This window comes from Cavia porcellus, unplaced genomic scaffold, assembly GCF_034190915.1.
Source record: "Cavia porcellus strain 051 isolate PalLab524CR breed Dunkin Hartley unplaced genomic scaffold, mCavPor4.1 scaffold_9, whole genome shotgun sequence".
Taxonomy (NCBI): domain Eukaryota; kingdom Metazoa; phylum Chordata; class Mammalia; order Rodentia; family Caviidae; genus Cavia; species Cavia porcellus.
In genome coordinates this window covers 6228529-6248358 of record NW_026947492.1, presented here as the reverse complement: position 1 = coordinate 6248358, position 19830 = coordinate 6228529, and the positions used below count along the sequence as shown (strand labels likewise).

The following is a 19830-nucleotide window of genomic DNA, read 5'->3' as shown; positions in this document are numbered from 1 at the left end:
CTGACCTGGGACCTCGGTCTCCTGTCCTTGCACAGAACTTTTGCACAGTTCTTCTCCTCGGGCCTGGACCGAACTCAGAGTGGCATTTGCTTTGCTGGTTCTCAAGCCTTTAGACTTGGACTAAAACTTCTTTTTTTTTTTTTTTTGTCTTTTTCGTTTTTATCGGTACCAGAGATCAAACTCACGACTGCCTACTTGCAAGGCAGGCGCTTATGCAGCTGAGCTAAATCCCCAGCCCCTAGACTTGGATTAAAACTTGCACCAACAATTTTCGTGGTTTGGGGTCTTCAAATTTGGATTAGAAAACGACCCCACTGGTCTCCTGGGTCTCCAGCTTGCTAACCGTAGATTGTGGGGGCTCCTCAGCTTTTGTGGTCAGGACTCTGCCTGCATACATGTGTATCTCTTAACTGGTTCTGATTCTTTGGTGGGTCCTCACTAATACAGTCTTTCAATCCGTGAGCATGGATGTCTCTTGGTTATTTAAGTCTTTACCCTCTTTAAAGAATGGTTTATAGTTTTAACCAAATAGTTCAATTTGTTGGTTAAATTTTATTCTTTTGGATGCTATTGTAGTTGAAATTTTTGTCTTAATTTCTGTTTGGGTTGTTTATTGTTGCCATATAGAAACAGTTGGTTTTTCCATATTGATTTTATACCCTTCCATTTTGCTGTATTTATTTATTAGGCCTTGTAACTTTTTTGTGGAATCATTGAGATCTTTCTATATGTAAGATCATGTCATCAATGTACAGTCTTTACTTTTTCCTTCCAATTTGTTTGGCTTATTTCTATTTCTTGCATAATTGCTCTGGCTAGAACTTCTGTTAAAATGTTGAAGAGAGTGTTTTCAGTAGATCTTTGTCATGTTTCTGATTTTAGGGGCAAAGCTTTTAGCCTTTGACAATTGAATATGATGTTATCTGTGAAGCTTTTGTATTTTTTGTTGTTGATTTGTCTTCTGTACTAGCATTGGAACCCAGGGGCTTCACACTGAGCTGAGTCTGCATCCTTTTATTCAGAGACAGAGTTTCACTAGGTCACTGAATTTTCCTTTGAGATTTGAGATTACTGGCGTTTACCACCAGGTCCAGCTCACTGAGAGTTTTTTGTTTTTGTCTTTTTCTTTTTTTATTGGTACCAGGGATTGAACTCACGACCACACACTTGCAAGGCAGGTGCTTATGCCGCTGAGCTAAATCCCCAGCCCCCACTGAGGTTTTTTTTTAAACTCTTGTATTGTGTTAGACTTTCTGTTTCTAGTTTTCTGATTTTTTTTTTGTTGTTGTTGTTGTTAAGATCATTAATGGGGCTGGGGATGTAGCTCAGTATCACAGTGCCTGCCTGGCAAATGTGAAGTTATGAGTTTGATTTCCAAATCATGAATGATTGTTGGGTGGCCTCAAATATTTTTCTGCATTGATCAAGGTGATTGTGTTTTTCCCCTTTCGTTTTATTAGTGTGGTGTATCATATTGTTTGCCTTTGTGTCATTGGCAGTTGAATTCTCTGAGGCATTCATTCGTAAGTATTTGACTAAACTTTCTTTCTTTCTTTCTCTCTCTCTCTTTTTTTTTTAATCGGTACTGGGAGACTGAACTGATCACAACCGCCTGCTTGCAAGGCAGGCACTTATGCTGCTGAGCTAAATCCCCAGCCTCCTAAACTTTATTTCTTCATTCTTGAGCTGTTCAGAATATGTTCTAAATTTTTCATTTTCCCTCCTAGTGTCTGCTGCTCTAATCACAACTGGTCTGTCCAGTATCCTTGTTTCTCTGGTAGCACCCCACCTTGAACCATTGTTCATACTTAGTCCCCTTAAGCACACTCACCCCTTTCTATCTTCCCTGCTGAGGAACCTATCGTGATTGTTCATTGTTTATCAGAGTAATCTGAAATCCCTTGACCGTTAGAACCTTCCGTCATGCAGTGCTGTATCACCTCTGTGGTGTGTGTTATTTATCAAAAATAGAAGCCACAGAGTGAGACCAAAAATATGTTTGATTTCTAAAAGTATAAGCATGTAAATTTGATTTCTCCTCTTTTCCTCATGTTCCCTGTTGCTTAGTGAGCTCTAGCAGTGTATTGCTAAAAATGGTACATTTTCCTTAATTTTTGGAGATGCATTCCGTAACCTCATTTCTTATAGTTGACTGAGTATGTTTAAACGAATTAAAAAAATAGTCTTAAATTCATTCTAAAGCAAGAAAGAAGCCAAGTCTAGGGCGTTACATGTAGTAGTATACAACCTACTTGTGAGCATAGAAAACTTCTGGAAAGATACATCCAAAACTTAATAGTGGGATCTCTGGGGAATAAAACTGGGGAGGAAAGAAGAGGGCGATTTTCATTTCAGCTGATAAATCCTTTTGTAGTGTTGGAATTTCATAGTGGGTGTGAAAAAAGAGGTAAAAGGATTTTTAAAAAAATAAATCAGACGCAGAGCCTAAATATCACAAGATTTCTCTTCTATAAGAAAGCCAGTATATAAATAAAGGATAAGAAACAGGGAGACAGATCGTCCTCAGATGGGAAGGGGATGGAGAGATGGAGGCAGGAGGCAGAGGGGAAGGGGTTGAAGAAGAAACGCGGGTGCCCTGTGTGCCCGTGCCGGCTCCCCGAGAGCCTAATCGTTTCCTTTTTCTCGGTGTTTGGAGACCACATCTCACTGTAGTCAGGCTGGCCTTGAAGTCCCCTTTCCTCTGAGTGCTGGCATCACAGGTGTGTGCCACTGCGCCAAGCAGGATGTAATCATTGCAGGATGTACTGCAAACAGGAACCCATAAAAAGTTTTAAAGTAAATAGTGACCAGTTCATATTTTTTGCTTTAAGTCCCAGCTTACGCACCCTTACACCGTGTAAGAGCAGCTGAATTCTAAAATATTTTTATCAGTGCTGACTTCCACATCTTTCATACAAATCATCAAGTAGTCGTGTGAGGGAATCCTTATGTATATCCAAAAAGTAGCTACTTTTTTTAACTAGCCACATTGTTATGACTATGTTAGGTTTCTTTTCCATGAATAAATGGAGCAACATGAATCTATGGCTGGGAGAAAAGCTGAAAAAATACTCTGGGCAAAATTTTGCAGCTCGTTCTTTCTTTTGGGAGGTTGGAGAAGTTAGCAGTCTCAGAGTGCCTTGTTAAGAAACTGTCCTCAAGGTGGTTTCTGGAGCTGATGCTGAATATTTGTTCAGACTCTTACATAGGTCCCGGTCCCCTCTCCCTGCCCCTTCTTATGTACTAAATTTTAAAATTGGTGGGGTGTTTTTATTAGGCACACCTTGGTATTTCTTTGGAGTAGAGGCACTTGATTACTTGGTTTTAAATATGGAACATTCTTTGGAAAGACTAGACAGCTAAGATTAGGATAGACGTGTGCGGATGATGAGACTAGCATCCCTGTCTGGCGGCATGGAAACTTCTGGTGCCTCAGCACAGTGCTAAATGGTGTTGCAAAGATTAGCAAGTAGCAGTCTGGGACCTTCTTTTATCAGAAACAGTTTAAATTTTGTTGCAGTAGAATTAGGCCAATCACTGCTTGTTACAAAAAATTTAACAGTCTGTTTTTTATTGTCCCCATGATCATGTTTATTGTGAAGTGACTTACTGTCTTTGCTGTAAGAAAATTTCATTCTGCTAAATGAACTGGATTGCGTTAAAGCCACTGAGTCACGACTGTGACAAGTACTTCTGGAGGCTGAGGCAAGGGGATCAGGCACTGGGAGGCCAGCCTAGGTTACATGCTGAGTTCAAGGCCAGCCTGACCGACCTAGTAAGACTGTCCCCCCCCCCCCCATAAAAAAGGGTTCCTTTCTCAGGGAGTGGCTGTGCACCTCTGTTCACTGCCTCTGGGCAGGAAAAGAGAATGCTTTTTGTTTTGTGGAAACGGTGTGAATTAGCCAAGGAAATGCAGACCTGTCGGTTCTTGCCAGTTACTTGACATCATGGTGACCAGAGCACAGGCTGTGTCTTGTCTCCTTTTGGGTGTGTGCTTTATAGAGAGAGGGCAGCTTAGAGTGATGATAATATTCAAATCCATTTTCTGTGGAAGATTGGGAGGATCCTGATGAGTTGAGTTTCCCTGTTGCTATAAAATTAACATTTAGTACATCGTTTGTTAGGATTTGGGGCGAGGGTACTACTGAGAATTTAGGTTTAGCTAAATATTTATAAGCTGAGTCATACGATAGCAGTTTTACAAGTATATCAGTAGCATACTGTGAGCCTTATGAAATGGCTTTGTGCTCTTAACAGCTTTCCTTGATTTAGTTTTTCATTTAAAACTTCTGATGGCTGAGCACGGTAGTGCATGCTTATAATCCTAGTGCTTGGAAGGCTGAGGCAGGAGGACGGTCACAAGTTCAAGGCCAGCCTGGACTACAGAGTGAATTTAGGACCAGCTGAGCTACATAGCAAGACCTTGTCTCAAAAAACAAAACAAAACTTCTGATGATAAGTAGGTCCTGTAAATTCTTTTCTTTCTTTCTGTACTGGGAACTTTGGGCCTTGCCACACAGCTGTATTCCTAGCCCTTACTTTTCATTCTGAGACAGTCTTGCTAAGTTGCTAACTTGCTCAGGCTAGGCTGAAACTTTGGATCTTCTAACCTCGGCTTCCCTGAATGCTGATATTATGGTGGTGTGTACCATATCCCGCAGATTCTGTAAATCTTAATTTCCTAATAATCTGCACAATTCCTACCTTCTGAGTTGTTATAGGAATCATTCACGCATGTAAGTTTTCTGACATAAACTAGGTGCAATAAACGTTAGTTACTAGGTGTGGTGGGCGCGATCTTTCTCCCGGTACTCTGGAAGTAGAGACAGGAAGGCTACTGTGAGTCGGAGGCCAGCCCGAACTACATAGCAAGGACGCTTTCAAAAATAATCCTAAAGGTAAGTGCTAGTTAACATCATTGTCAGCATACTCTGTGGATAATCCACATTAGGCATTATATTGTATGGTTCTTGATTTTAAGGAGACGAGAGTTTCATCCTTACAGCAGTTGAAGAATTGTATAAGAGAAGCAAAGACAGCAAGCCTGGTTCATTCACAGGCTCATTCACTACTTCATTGGGAGCTTAAGGAAGGGATGGGGGGGGGCTGGCTTTTTGTTGTATTTATTTATTTAGCATCCAGCGGATCAAACTCACGACCTTGGTTTGCCAAGCTTCCCAGCCTTTTTTTTAATTTTGAGATGGGTCTCATTGAGCTGCCCAGGCTGCCCTCAGACTGCATCCTCCTGCCTCAGCCACCTGAACACTGGGATCCCAGGCGCACACCCCCGCAGCACCCAGGCCTGAGCTGTAGTTTGGATCTTGCCTGTCGCCAACAGTACGAGTGCTGGAGTCTCACTTGCAGCCTGCGGTTCTGTTAGAAGGTGGTGGGGTCTTTAAATAGTGGAGAGAAAGCAGATCATGGTGGCGTGCCCTCGGAGGAGACATGGGGGACCTTGGCCCCTTCCTGCCTCTGAGCTTCCTGGCTGCTGCATGCGCTGAGCGAGAGTCCTGTGTCTTGGGCTTCTGCCATGGACTACTGTGTAGCCACATGCCCACAGCAGCCACGCCAAGTGACTGGCGGGAGACCTGGAACCTGAGCCCGGAGCCAGCCTTTGCTCCTTGGAGGCCGATTGTCTCACTACTGCGCTTTGTCATGGTGACAGCTGACCGCGCAGCGTGAGCGACTGAGTTCACGGTACAGAGCTGAGCAGGAGAAGAGGCTGAACAAGTGCAGGGTGGGATCAGACAATAAGGCTCTGAGTGGCAGGATGAGGGATTCGGATTTGGATTACAAGGAGAACATTGTTTTTGGAGCAGTAAAAAATAATTTTACGTAGTTGTCATCTTAAAGCTTCTAAAAAGGAAACTGAAGAGCTTATTGTCCTTTCCTGAATGTTATTCTAGAAATATTACTGTCTGCTTCTGCCTGTCGCAAGTGGAGAAAGGGGACTGGGAATTCTAGGGCGTAATTCAAGACCATTGAAAATGGTTGGTAAATTGACACTTGAATCCCGTATTTCATCGGTTCATATTTACTTGTCATTGTATGATATCTGAAATTAAGATGTTCCTTACATTCACTGTCATCCACGTTAGCAGACATGTGGTTGTCATTGTCTGCAGATGGGTAGGTTTAGTTATGGCTGTCTGTTCCTACTGTCATAAAAACCGTTGAGGATTAATACCACAGTTCACCCGCAGTTTAAAACATCCTTTAAAAGATTACGCTGGGATTGAGCATTGAAACTCACAATCAAAACAAAAACAAACCCCTAAGGATAAGAAAAAAATCAAAACTATGAGAAAGATATGGAAGCAGAAGAGCAGAGTATAATTTTTCTTTCTTTATGACTGATGGCTCCTTAGATTCAGTTGAATACAGTTTTTACAGCATTTACTTCCTGATGATAGCTTGTTCAGAACGTAAGTCATCAGTTTGTGACTGCATAAAGGCAGGCAGAGTTAAAAATTCTTTTTATTAAGATGTAAAGATCAAGATCAAAATACAAGAATAAAATATTAGTGAACTTGCCTATTTTTCTTCTCAGATCCAGCATAGCTTAGTGGTTAGACTGCAGAATTTGGGGTCAGGTAGCTTGAGTTCAGATCCCAGGCTGACCCCTTAGTAGCAGTGACCTAGAGCAAGTTACTTAACCTGGGTGCCTCTGTGTTCTGTCAAATGGTCATAATACTTAACTCCGAGTTCTGTTATGAGAGTTAAATGAATTAATACATGCAGAGTGTTTAGAACAGCTGCTGGGAGAAGGATTGCAGTACATGTGTGACCTTTCGTGGGATTGTTTTCTGTGTATCCTAAGTGTGATAAAAGTTGCTCCAGTGCTGGGCATGGTGGTGCACAGCTGTAATGCCAACACTTGGCAGGCTGAGGCAGGAGGATTGCTGTGAGGCCAGCCTGGGCTGCAGAGTGAGTTCAAGGCTAGCCTAAACTGTCTCAAAAAAAAAAGTTTGGAAACTTTTATAATACCCTCTTTTTCTAAAAATCACGTGCTTATGTTTTCCACTTCTGCCAAGGCAAAACTGTATAGTCTGATGGTCTCCCAGTGCCCAGCTAGGGACTGGCTTTGACAGAACCCATCGCCTCAAAGACTGCTGGTCTCAGCAGGGTAGGATTCCATTTCTAGCCTCTGACTATAACTATGACTGGAGCAGAAGGGCTTGTTGATGCTTTTTTGAGGATTGCGGAGGGATGTTTCAGTTAGTTATTTCTAGGTGTATGATCCTTAAACATGTTGTTGGGCCCTCAGCTGTTGAACGTAGGATACTGTTTCTGTTACAGCTGGCAGTAAACTCTCTGAAACATATTCTAAGTTTCCCATCCAAGTACTAACCAGGCCCGACCCTGCTTAGCTTCCGAGATCAGACGAGATCGGGCGCGTTCAGGGTGGTATGGCCGTAGACAAAACATATTCTAAGTTAATGAGGAAGGCCCAGGAAGGAATCAGCACTTAATTCCGGCAAAAGCTTGAGCAGTGACAGAGGTTAAATTTCTTTTCACTGAAGTAATTTTGAATTGTTTTCAGTACTCTAGAAGATCATTATCTTAAGATGAGTGAGTTGTTCAGATTGCACTGTGTTTGTAAATAGTGTTTCGTGTTAACTTTTGACGGTGTGCAAAAACAGGTTAAAATGGTAAGGTAAAGACTTTTAAGCTAAAGAGGAATTTTTAACTGGTCTTAGTAGCTGTAAGTTAATAAGTTAGGATTTTCTGCTTCAGATTTACAAAAACATTCCATAGTTCTTTTTATTTAATCGTTCAGAAAACTAACCGGCTATACTCCTGTTTAAGTTATCAAACATAAGTTTTACACATGATGTTGGTAGTGCTTCTTGTTTGCTGATTACACGATTGGAAACTTATTGTCAGTGAAAAATGACACACACCAATGGCATGTGCAGTAAAGCTTAAAATAGCACGTCTTTGACATCCGTGCAGATTCCCTGGGCTCCTTCTATGACATGTTGCTTACAGAAAGGAAAACCTGACACACACGGAGTGCTCATTGAGGCTAAAGCAGTACATTGAAATGTTATGTCTATATTTGTAGTTTTACTGATTACATACTTAGATTTCTTTCTTAAGTGCCCAAAGTATTTCTCATGCTTTGACTTTTAAAAAAGTAATAGTCTGGGCATTTCAGAATGCACCTGGCAGTCAATACCTGGTGACGTGGAACGTGCAGTTCTGTAGAGTGAAAAACGCAAGTCTCAGGTCTGTGTAAGATGTGCCCCGACTTATGGTGTGTGTTTGTGTTTGTTTCTCAAATGCAGAGTTGCCAAATGCTGTTAAATCAACTGAGAGAGATCACGGGCATTCAAGATCCGTCCTTCCTACACGAAGCTTTAAAGGTTGGTTTCCAGTACTGTCTCAGCCAAGAGAGCCAAGAGAGTACTGTCTTACCCATAGCCTTGTGTTTGTCTGAGCTGTTTACGCTGTCATTAAAATTCACACAGGGACAAGGACTCTACACTTTCAATAGCCTGGTTTCTTCAACATGTGAATTGTGGGGAGTGGGGGGAAACTTGTGGGAAGAACTCCATAGAGATTGAAGAATCCTATCAATGAATTCCATGGTGTAGAGCTTATATAGGTCCTGATTAAAACCAACAGACTAAACCATATATGAGGGAAGGAAGTTTGAATTTGTAATTTATTTAAAAAAAACATTGTTGTAATCATTGAGGGTTTTATTTGAAAATATGTTCTGAAATACTAATGGGATGATGAGATGATTAGGATTTGCCTCAAAATGCCTGGGAGACGGCGGGCAGCATAAGTAAAACACGATCGGCCCTGACTTGCTAATTGTAGAAGCCAAGTGATAGTTACATGAAGTTCTGTTACTCGTTTTCCTGTTGTGTGTTTTGGACATTTTTCCTAATAAAGACAAATAGGATCACTCCTACAATATGGTAATTAACATGACACTTATTGTAGAGGCTGAGTTCATGTAGAGTCCGTGTTAACTGCCACCCCTTTTGGACACATTGTACCCTGGCTGTCTTGTGAAATCTGACACAATGACAGGTGTGCAGCAGGTTTCGTTTTCGTTTGTGAGGAGAAATCAGGGTGTGGCATAGTGAGGTATATCCTGGACCTTCGAGCAAATGAGACTTCCTGCCCTTCCTCACCCCTTCTGTTTCTGCGGGTGACCTAGGTTTGTTCTGTGTGTCACCAGTGTAGTAAGGGAGTAAAACCAAAGAGCTAACCTGCTACTTAAATGCTGTGATGCTTTGCTTGTGAATTTCCGGTTTTCTTTCTGTCCTTAGGCCAGTAACGGCGACATCACCCAGGCTGTCAGCCTGCTCACTGATGAAAGAGTTAAGGAGCCCGGCCAGGACACCGAGGCCACCGAGCCTTCCGAAGTAGAGGGCAGTGCCGCCAACAAAGAAGCATTAGCAAGTGGGTACCTCCTGTCTTGGTCCTTCTTGAAACTGGCAGAATAACGAGTACATACGATTGCCCTGTCAACCACATCAACAGTTGGATAGTGAACATCAGGCCATTACTGTGTGCCAGGTGCAGTCCCAGTCTCTTCAGTCTTTTCTTGTCTTCTTATTTTGAAGGGAATAAACACAGTAAGACAGAACAAAACAAAACAACGAGAACAATACTGGATTTCAAAAACAAGATAAGCGAATCCCCCATAGTTGCTGTGTTGCATATTGTTGTACTCTAAACAGGGGCCCAGACTCCCGGCCCCAGGCCTGAAAAGTCGGTCAGTCGGTACAAGCATTCAGCTGTTTCTGTACCTTGGTCTCTTTCGACCCAGCCCAGCCTGGGTTCCTCCGAATCAGCTGGTGCCTGCAAGGTGGGGCTGGGGTGGGGGCAGGCTCTTACCGTCTCCCAGCCCGGGTGTCAGCTGACTCACAGAAAGGGCAGCTGGACTCCCTGGTCACAGGTCAGGCAGGCTGGCTTCTTGGTTCTCTTTCCCGCCCACATGGCTGGCTTCAGTGTTTTCATTCATTCTTTCTTTCATTCACTTTTTTTCTATAGCACCTATTCGCGGAGCACCAACCATGTGTCAAAACAGTTTTGAATCCCAGCCTATGTGTAGCTCATGCTTTAGTTGAAAGAGATCAGTGAACAAATTCTATAGCATATTAGAACATGAAAAATAGCACAGAAAAAAATCAAGGGCTGAATGAAAGAAGTGGAGAGGGAGGTCTGGAATTTGAGACAGAGTGGACCTTTTGAGAAGGCCCCAGGCAGGGTGGGGAAGGTCACCAGAAGATCTAGAAGGGGGCGGACCTAGCTTGCTTGAGGCTGGGAGACTGAGGAAGGCTCTGAGAATGTGGTGGGAGCAGCAGGTCAACCATGCAGTGCCTTCTTAACTGTCCGCTTCTATTCCAAGTTAAGTGGGTAGCACCGGAGAGTTTGGAGCAGAGAACCGATGTCAGCTGGTAGCCGTTCCTGAAGACCACGTTGACTGAGCGCAGAATGAGGAGGGGGGTGGTGAGCTGCACAGGTCCAGCCTGGGAGCCCGAGACCAGTCAGGAGGCCCAGGTGGAGGCGTAACAAGCACTTGCGACTGACGGCATAGTGTGCTTTGGAAACAGGCAGTGGGACGTGCTTCGAGAGGGCTGCTGTTAGAGGAAGGGAGACCTTAAAGGTGACGACGCCACAGTTTTTCTAAATAGCTGCAAGGATGGAGTTGCATGTAGAGGTGGAGCAGACTTAGGATGGAGTTCGAAGAGATGGCTTTTGATAACAGTAAGGTTGAAAGGCATTAGACATTCAGGTGGAGGTGTCGGAAGGGCTTGGAGACCCTTCAGGGAGGGACTCAAGCCGGAGTGAGGAGTGGGCTTGAGGGGAAGGTTCAGTGGCTGACGCCCTGTGCTCCCAGGGTTGAGCGGACCAAGGAGGGCATGAGCACTGGGGGGAACTGGAAGGGTGGTCCTTCCTTCCTCCTGAAGTCAAGGAGGCGTGGGCAGGAAGACCCCAAGCAGGGTGTGACGGTGTTAATGGGTGTTTGCAGGATTGAGCTATCAGAATAATGCTGCTAGATGACTCTTAGTGTGTCTTAGGGTACATTGTGACGTTTCTCAGTCAGAGTTTTCTTTGTGAGGGGCCTGTGTGGGGGATAATAATTATTTTCTTACGAGTTCGTTTTTTGCTGATGTGTTGTATTTAAGGTGTTATAAACGCTGCAGTCAGGTGTTTGAGTTCGTGTTTCTCGTGCAGGTATGCAAGAGTTTCCTTAGGGTATACAGCTGGTAATAAAGATAGTGGATATGTGATATGCTCATATTGAACTGTCTAGTCACTTCTCACTGCTGACACCCACAAGCTAAAGGTGGAGAGTCACAGTCAGCCAGCTCCAAGGCAGAACGGTATGGTGGAAGGACCTGGCAGGAGCTTGGAAGCCTGGAAGCTGTAAGCATCAGGGGAGGAGCTGGGAAGGGAGCTAGAACCTTCCTGGTTACGCCCAGAGCAGCCTGCCTCCCACAAGTCAGCTGTAAGCCCTCGTCATCCAAGTCACTTTCCACACCCCGCCCCCGAGCTCCTGGGCCCTGGGGGACCCTGAGATAGAAACCAGAACACCAGCTTTGTAGGTAACCAGAATGTTCCCAAAATGATTTGTTTATACTGCCGTCAGCAGGGTTGAGAATACTAGGAGTTCCCAAACTTGATGTGCAATGATTCTTTGTTTTTAGTTAGGATTTTTAAAATCAGTGTTGAAATTAAACATCACTCACTTTTTGGCCTTTTTCTCTCCTGTGAAATTTTTGTATCTTTATCTGTCTTCCTGAGACAGGGTCTCACCATGCCGTTTAGGCTGACCTGAACTCTATGTCTTCCGCTGACTGGCTTGTTTCTGTCTTTTTTGAGACAGGGCCTTGCTGTGGTTCAGGGTGGCCTTGACCTCACTACAGCCCATTTGACCTCCAACACGTGGCAGTTCTCCCGCCTCAGCCTCCTGAGTGCTGTGATGATGATGGGTGTGTGCTGCCACACCTGGATCCTGTCTTTTCTACTTAACTGTTTGCCTCTTGTTAATTCTTGATATTATCTTACTGATATTGATCTCCTGTATTATTAATATTAATCAATTTTCCTGAATTAATTTAATTTTCAATTTTTTTTTTTTTTGGTACTGGGGATCAAACTCATGACCTTGTGTTTACCAGGGAAGCACTTAAGCCACTGAGCTAAATCCCAAGCCCCATTTTCCTGAATTTAGATGTTGTAGAAATCTTCTCCTGTTGGGGACTTGTGTTTTTACGTTATAGAGATGAACCAGAGAGCTTAATTTTACTACAGTTGTATTTATAATTCTTTTTCTATTGCTTGTGGTTGGTCTTTGTTTTGTCTTTTGGGTGGGTTTTATTTTGTTTTTTGAGGTAGGGTCTTGATGTATGTTCCAAATTGGCCTTGAACTCTCCTCCTGCCTCAGCCACTTGAATGCTGGATTTACAGGCGTGTGCCACTGTACCCAGCTGGGTTTTGTTGCAAGAATTCACTAAACCCTGAAGTCAGAAGGATATCCTATTCTATTTTAATATTCTAATGCTCTGTCTTCCACATTTAAATATTTTATCCGAAGTCAGCGATTTTGGTATGAAATAAGGTGGGATACTATTATAATTTTCCCCGTACACAGCTAAACAGTTGCCCTAGTACCCTTAGTCGGGTAGACTACGCTTTCCCTCTGATCTTCAGGATCTGCTCCTGTGTCTCAGAATATTCGTTTCCAGTTCTTTTGAGTATGTACCTAGTGGTGGAATTGCTAGGTTACACTGACTTCTTTAGTAATATTTTTGAGAGAGGACTCTAGCTTTCATATCTGAAACAATGTTAGTATAAATACATATTAACAAGATTTCTTATCAAATGTTGAGAAATTTTCCTGGTTGTTTTTTTGAACCCTATTGTTTATCAAGAATAATCATCATATTGTTTAGTAAGAATAATCATCCAAGTAAATCAATTAAATATGTTTAAAATACCCTTTAAAAGCCTCTTTATCTGGAAATTTCTCCTTTTTCTTACAATTTTTGAGATAGGATTTCACTGTGTGGCCCAGATTAGCCTCGAACTCCTCATCCTCCCGCTCCAGCCTCCTGAGTGCTAGGGTTGCAGGCATTCAGCATCATACCCGGTGGTTACTCTATTGCAGCTTAATGTCCAAAGAAATCAAGACCTTCATTCTGTCCAATTTCATATACTCTGAAATTTGCTGCTGATTGTATTTTGAGACAGGATCTTGGTGAATTCCATGGGCTGGCTTTGAATTTGCTGTCTTCCTGCCTCAGCCTCCCAAAGTGCTGGGAATGATTGTTGCCTGGTATGGTGGTTCATGCCTATAATCCCAGCACTCAGAGACTGAGGTAAAAAGGTTGCTGTGTTTGAGGCCAGCTGAGCTACAAAGTAAGTTCAAGGCTTACCTGAACTGTTTAGTGGAACCCTGTTTCAAAAAGACAAAAAAACCAACCAAACAAACAAAATCCCAAAACTGCACCCTCATGCCTAGCTGCAAGAATTCTTTATATAATTCTATATATTCTGTATAGGTCCTTCATCAGATATGTTTTGCAAAAACTCCCTTTCTGTGGTTATTTTTACTTTTCCTGGTGATGTCTTTTGAAGGACAAAAGTTTTATTTTAACGTAAAATGTACCTGTTTTATCTCTTTCATTTACTTGTGTGTTGTGTGTCCCATCTAAGATAGGTGGCCCAATTTATGGTCCTGAAGACTGTCACTTGTCATCTTTTCCAGTGTTAGCTCTTGAGAAGGCTTGATCCTGCTTTGAGTTCATTCTCGTGGGTGGTCTTAGAGAGTCGCTTAGCTTTATTCATTTGCATGGCTGTATCCAGTGTCCGAGTACCATTTATTGAAAAGATGCCCTGAGTTGTCTTGGTACTCGGATTGAAAATCACTCTGACAATCATGAGGCTTTATTTCTGGACTCTGAGTTCTGTCCCACTGACCTGTGTGCGTGGCTGTGCCAGTAGACCGCAGTCCAGAGCCTTCAGTTACCGAAGTTTTGTAGAACCTGAGTGGGTTTTGTAATTTTTTTCCTTGTGGGAATTAAACCCCGGCCCTTGCACAGAGCTGCGTTTCAGGGCCTTGAAACAGTGTGTCACGGAGCTGCCCAGGCTGGTCTCAGACTTTCAGTCCTGCCGCAGCCTCCCACAAATTTTGTGCACTGATCTTTTTATTTAATGGCTCCTCATTTTGTTTTCTAGGGATTATTTTGGGTTTCCCTTGCAAATGATTGTTACCTGTGCATGTTGCTCTGCCTCTTACTTTCCAATCCTCATGTTTCCATTGCATTACTTAGAACTTGCAGAGCTACGGTGACTAAAACAGTGATAGACTGGCTTGTCTTTGCCTTGATTTTAAAGGAAATGTGCTTAACATTTCTCCAGTGAGTAGAAAGTACTCTGCGGACTTCTTTTGGATATTGTTTCTCAGCTAAAAATACACTTTTCTCTTCCTGAGTGGCTTAGAAATTTTATCCTGAAAGGAGGTTGAATGTTATCCAGTATTTTTTTCTGTTTCTATGGAGGTCATTTTTTCCTTTGGTTATTAAGAAAACATAGTTTTCTATTATTAACTCAGTATTTTATTCCTATAGTGAACTTAAGTTGATCTTACTATGTAACTTTTTGTATCGTACTGGATTCTCTTTACTGATATTTTAGAGCTTTTTGGGTGTGCCTGTGGTCATGTGGAGGTTTTCATTCTTTCTTATTCATATTGTTGTTTTATTTTGCCTTGTTTTTTCTGAGACAGAGTCTCATGTAGCCCAGGCTGGCCTTGAACCTGTGGTGCTCCTGCTGCCTCACCCTGAGTGCTGGGACATCATCGTGTGCTGCTATGGCCTGATTCTTGTTAGGTTTTCTGGTGCAATAGAGAGGCAGAAGGAGAGAAAGGTTGGGCTTCTCGGAGTAGAGATAAGGGAGCTGATACGTGGTCTGGCCAGAGCAGAGTTCGTGGGCAGGGGTTGATGACTGAGGAACTGACTGCAGTTTTCTTCAGGCTGGAAAAGGAAGGAGGAAGTTGTGTTTGGGGCCGAGGGGAGGAGGCGGGGGAAGGGGTACTCAGGGGAGTAAGCTGCTGGTTTTGTTTTTGGCCTTCTGCCCTGTTAGACCACCACCATACTATTCCATCGTTATGTTAGAGCCAGGAGCCTTTCCATTCTTACCCTGTTTCTGATGAGTAGGTGTGTGCATGCTAGTTAGGATGCGGACTTCTTAAACATGAGGTGAATGTTCTCCAGGAGAGTCTGTGCGAGATTGATGGTCTCCAAATGTGCTGTACTTGGCCACTGCCTTGCAGTGACGGAGACTGTTTGACCTCCAGGTATGGAATACATTTTTGCCTTTGCGGGATGAGACTGTGGAAGAGTTCATTCCGCTTCGGTAGCTTCTGTGTGTGCTCTTGGGTGATACACTGTCACGGTATGGCTGGCTAGCTGAAGGTCTGGGACAGAGAAAATCGTGCTGTGACAGATGAGCCATCATAGTGACAGCCAGTGATGGTTCCAGGAATGTTTTGATCCTGTTTTTCTTTTTTTCTTGTTTCTGTCCTGCAGACCAGATGGACAATTTCCAGGGTGTAGACTAATTAAATTGTTACTTATCTTACAGAAGTGATAGATCTTACCCATGATAACAAAGATGACCTTCAGGCTGCCATTGCTTTGAGTCTATTGGAGTCCCCCAAAATTCAAGCTGATGGAAGAGATCTTAACAGGTTATTGCTTTAATTTATAATCTTCACCATTGCATGTATGCGTAGGTCAAAAGCAGCAGCTCTGTGACTGCCACACAAGAATAATTCCGCTGGCCACCTTTGATGGCCCCTGACTGAGGTTTCTGTTAGGCGAGGCAGGGCACATTAGCTTACTTGGCTTTTTGGCTTCTTTTTGGAAAAGCCAAACAGAAGGGTGTCTGTGACTAGAAACCTGTAGTTCATAGTTCACAGTCGCCAGCAGAAAATAGGAAACCAGTTCCATGGTCTGGTAAACGTTAATCATTCCCTTTACCACCTTTAAGGTGTGCTGTTGGGTATTCTTAAATGGAAGTTATCACTCAACCACCCTGTCTCAGGAGTGACCAGAGGATATATTATTTGATTGTTGCTGATTTTGTGATTATCTGATGCCACTCAGAAACATCCATTTTCATTGGCGGTCTGTCAGTTTCTGTCCTGTTTACTGTCTCTCACAGAGGGGACGCGGGGTCGGGTGGAGGCCGCTGGATATTTGGAGGCTCTCTGCTCTGGCACGGTGGCTCTCTTGCCTTTTCCCTAGCGTGTGTTTGGATAGGGCATCTTGATTGACCTAGAAACATTTGGATACAGTATTATAGCCATACTAGTCTTAAATCTCAAGTCGGGTCCACTGTGGATCATTTAACCTCTGTTACGGAGGGTTAATGTTTCTGTTTAAACCTTGCTTTTTATTACATGATGATTTTATAGCTGTATAGCGAGTGATTACCTAGTAAAGCGTTTTTGGGCATTTTGAATTTTCTGTGAAAGATTATCAGTATCCTCCATATACTCTATTGTCCTCTAATTTTTTTTTAAATTTTTTTTATTGGTGGTGTATTGGAACAAATACTGTACAGGATGCACGAGGCAACCTCTGCAGAAACCAAACGCTCAAAGAGAAAGCGCTGTGAAGTCTGGGGCGAAAACCCCAACCCAAATGACTGGAGGAGAGTGGACGGCTGGCCAGTCGGCCTGAAGAATGTTGGCAACACGTGTTGGTTCAGTGCTGTTATTCAGGTAGGACATTTTACAGACAGTGGTATCTTCCGGAAACAAGAGCTTTATTTTTTAAACGGAAACAGGGAAACATAACTTCAAAACAGTTAAAATTTGCCCCTTTGGCCCCTAACTTTGATGTCGTGCCGTGTATGTGAAATGGCCCCTCAAGCCTTGTCACTATGTGGTGGGTTCCTGTCTATTGTGGAGAAAGTTAAAACTCCAGGCACGGTGGTGCACATCTGTAGCCCTAGCTAATCGTAAGGCTAAGGCAGGAAGATTGTAAGGTCAAGGCCAGGATGGGTAATTTAGAGAAACTATGTCTCAAAATAAAAATAAAATGGATTTATAGCTTGGTGGTCGAGCACTCCTGGGTTCATACCCAGTACTGGGGTGGGGGAGTTAGAACAGGTAAAACTGGGTAGTGTTTCCTGTAGCCTTACTGTATTTTGGCTGCCGTTGTATGTGTTTTAGATTTAGTTTTAATTTTTTAAAAAATTTTGAAGGTAGTAAAATACAACAGAACAAGACAGGACAAAGCCAATCGAGACAATGCAGTGAAACTGATACAGAACTTCGTAGCAGGTTACCGGGATAACAGTAATAGGTACCGTAGTGTATCTCCTTATCTTCACAATAGTTGTCCTTTCAATCAGGCAGAGCAAAATCAAACCAAATACAGAACATTATAGAACTTATCAGAACAGAGTACTGCGGGGCTGGGGATTTAGCTCAGCGGCATAAGCGCCTGCCTTGCAAGCAGGCAGTCGTGAGTTCGATCCCTGGTACCGATAAAAACGAAAAAGACCAAAAATAGAAACAAAACAGAGTACTGAATAGAGCAATATAATTAATCAGAACAAAGCATAACAGTGATAACAATATTTGCCTTCAAAGAGATGATAGAAGGAAATCCCCCCATTTGCTATATTGCATATGGTCAACTTCCCAAGAGATGCTCAGACCTCTGGCTCCCATTTGCTAATGGAGGGGCGTGGAGAGGGATGTTTGATTCTCAGCCTGTGTGCCAGTAGGCTCACGGCTGCTTACCAAGGAGGCGAGCGGGTTCCTTTGTTGCCCAGCATCCTCATGTTTTAGATTTAGATGTTCTGATGTCTAAATTGGCACTAACGGTGACATCTGCTGTTACAGTAAATGAGTGTTTAGGGTCAGCTTTTAGAGACTACTACGTTAAGGCAGAGCTAGCGTGAGAAGAGCGCAGTTATGGAGAAGCTGCCATAGGTGTGGAGCCAGGAGGGAAAAGCAGCCTGCGGGAAAGATGGAGGCACAATTGTGGACGGAAAGAAAGAACGTTCTTGAGAGCACGGCCGATGGCACACACCTGTGGCCCTAGCCGCGGAGGGGAAGGTGGGGGGATCCCAAGTGGGAGCTCAGCACGGTCAGGTTACTGACTTAGTGAGACTCGGTCTCAAAATAAACGGATGGGATGTAGCTCAGTGTAAATACCCGGGTGCAGTCCCCGGTGCTGCAGGACCAGACCAAACAACAACAGAGCACTACTGAGAAGACCGGATCTATAGGGTTTATTGAACAGTCTGTGCAAGAGAGAGCTGGGAAAGATGCCACTGTTTCTGGCCCAAGTAACCAGATAGAGTATGGCGCCATTTGATTTAAGATGTTTGGATCAGGCTTAGCTAGTGAAATGTCTGTAAATATACAGAAATCTCAAAAATCTGAGACACCTGTCGTTCATATATTTCAAATAATCGATGCTCAGCTTATTGAAGGTTTTCTAGAAACTGGAGTCTGCTTAAGGTTGTTACCTTTGAATGTACAGTGGTTGTCTCCCTCATGTCCTTTGTTTTTTTGAGACGAGGTCTTGCTATGCAGTTCAGGCTGGTCTTCGAACTTGCTTATGTCGGCCAGGCTAGCCTCGAGCTCCCAGCAGTCTGAGTGCTGGAGTTACAAGTGTGTGCTGCCACACCCAGCCCCATGTCCTGTTTTTGTGAGGATTTTGTTTCAACAGAACTCTGAAACTCTTAAATGGAAGATTTAATTCATCTAGGTTGGAGGATTTAGTGGGTACAGGATGGAAAGACTGAGCATTTAATGAGAGTAGCTGATGGCCTTAGATTGAAAGCTAGCTTCAGGGAGAAGAAAAAAAAAAAGACAGGAAGAAACTGATGATCAAGGAACACTGAAAAGCTAGGCCTGGTGGCCCATACTGGTAATGCCAGCACTCAGGAGGCCGAGGCATAAGGGACACCGTGAGTTTGAGGCCAGCCTGCGTACTGTGTAAGCAACTTCAAGGCCAGTCTGTTACACAGTGAGACCGGTCTCAAAAAAAAAAAAGTAGCAGGGAAAAAGATTAGCTTACATAGGTCCCTGCTGAAGGCGTGCAGGCAGTTATCTTGCGGCTAATTAAACTAGTATCTCAGAAAGTGCACTGTGGTCCAAGAGTGAGGTTTTCTGAGTGTGTGATCTGAGAATCCCGGGTCTTGGGCGTTGATGTGTCCTGCATGGGGAGGACAGCGGGAGTGCAGGACTGTTCAGTGTCGAGACTAGAGGTGTCTGGGCTGGAGCGTGCGCGTGTGTTCCTGCCTCAGTGGTTAGACACCTACTTCATCTCTAGCACTATTCTAGGCTTTGAGATACAGGAGAGAACACAGCACAGACAGCTACGACCTTGAGGAATTTGAATTCTCATGAAGAGTGATGAACAATAAATTAAAAACTAATGGGTTAAATTTCTAAGTAAATATATGTAATATTTATTTTTAAAAAAGAGCAAAGTGAAAGAGATTGTTGTTGCTTCAGGAGAGGTAAGCGCCAGTGGTAATTTATTGATGGTGTTAGTAGGGCTCATTGAGGAGATAATCCCGGAGCTTGTGCCCAGTGCGAAGGAGCTGAGGGACAGAGCTGTGTGTGACTAGAGTGAAAACATTACAGAGAAGGGAACCACAGGGCCGTGACCCTAGGGTGGGAGGGGCTCGTGTGTTCAGGGATCGCCAGGGATCCCATGTGGACCCAGGGATGCTAAGCACAGAGAGCCTCTCTGGAGCTGAGGTTGGGGTAGAATGGAAGTTCCGGAGCAGGGGTGCCCACACGTGGAAAGGCTCCTTCCTTCC

The 19830-nt window shown here is 43.5% G+C and overlaps 1 protein-coding gene across 9 annotated transcripts in view; it reads left to right on the top strand.

Annotated features, from left to right (window-relative positions):
- Positions 1-19830, top strand: part of Usp28 (ubiquitin specific peptidase 28) — a 62394-nt gene that overhangs the window by 10823 nt on the left and 31741 nt on the right. For all 9 annotated transcript variants that reach the window (XM_063255786.1, XM_063255785.1, XM_063255790.1 and 6 more), the window contains exons 2-5: positions 8292-8369; positions 9291-9423; positions 15619-15724; positions 16603-16762. In XM_063255786.1, the coding sequence (XP_063111856.1) occupies positions 8292-8369; positions 9291-9423; positions 15619-15724; positions 16603-16762 (477 nt within the window). The remainder of the gene's footprint in view (positions 1-8291; positions 8370-9290; positions 9424-15618; positions 15725-16602; positions 16763-19830) is intronic.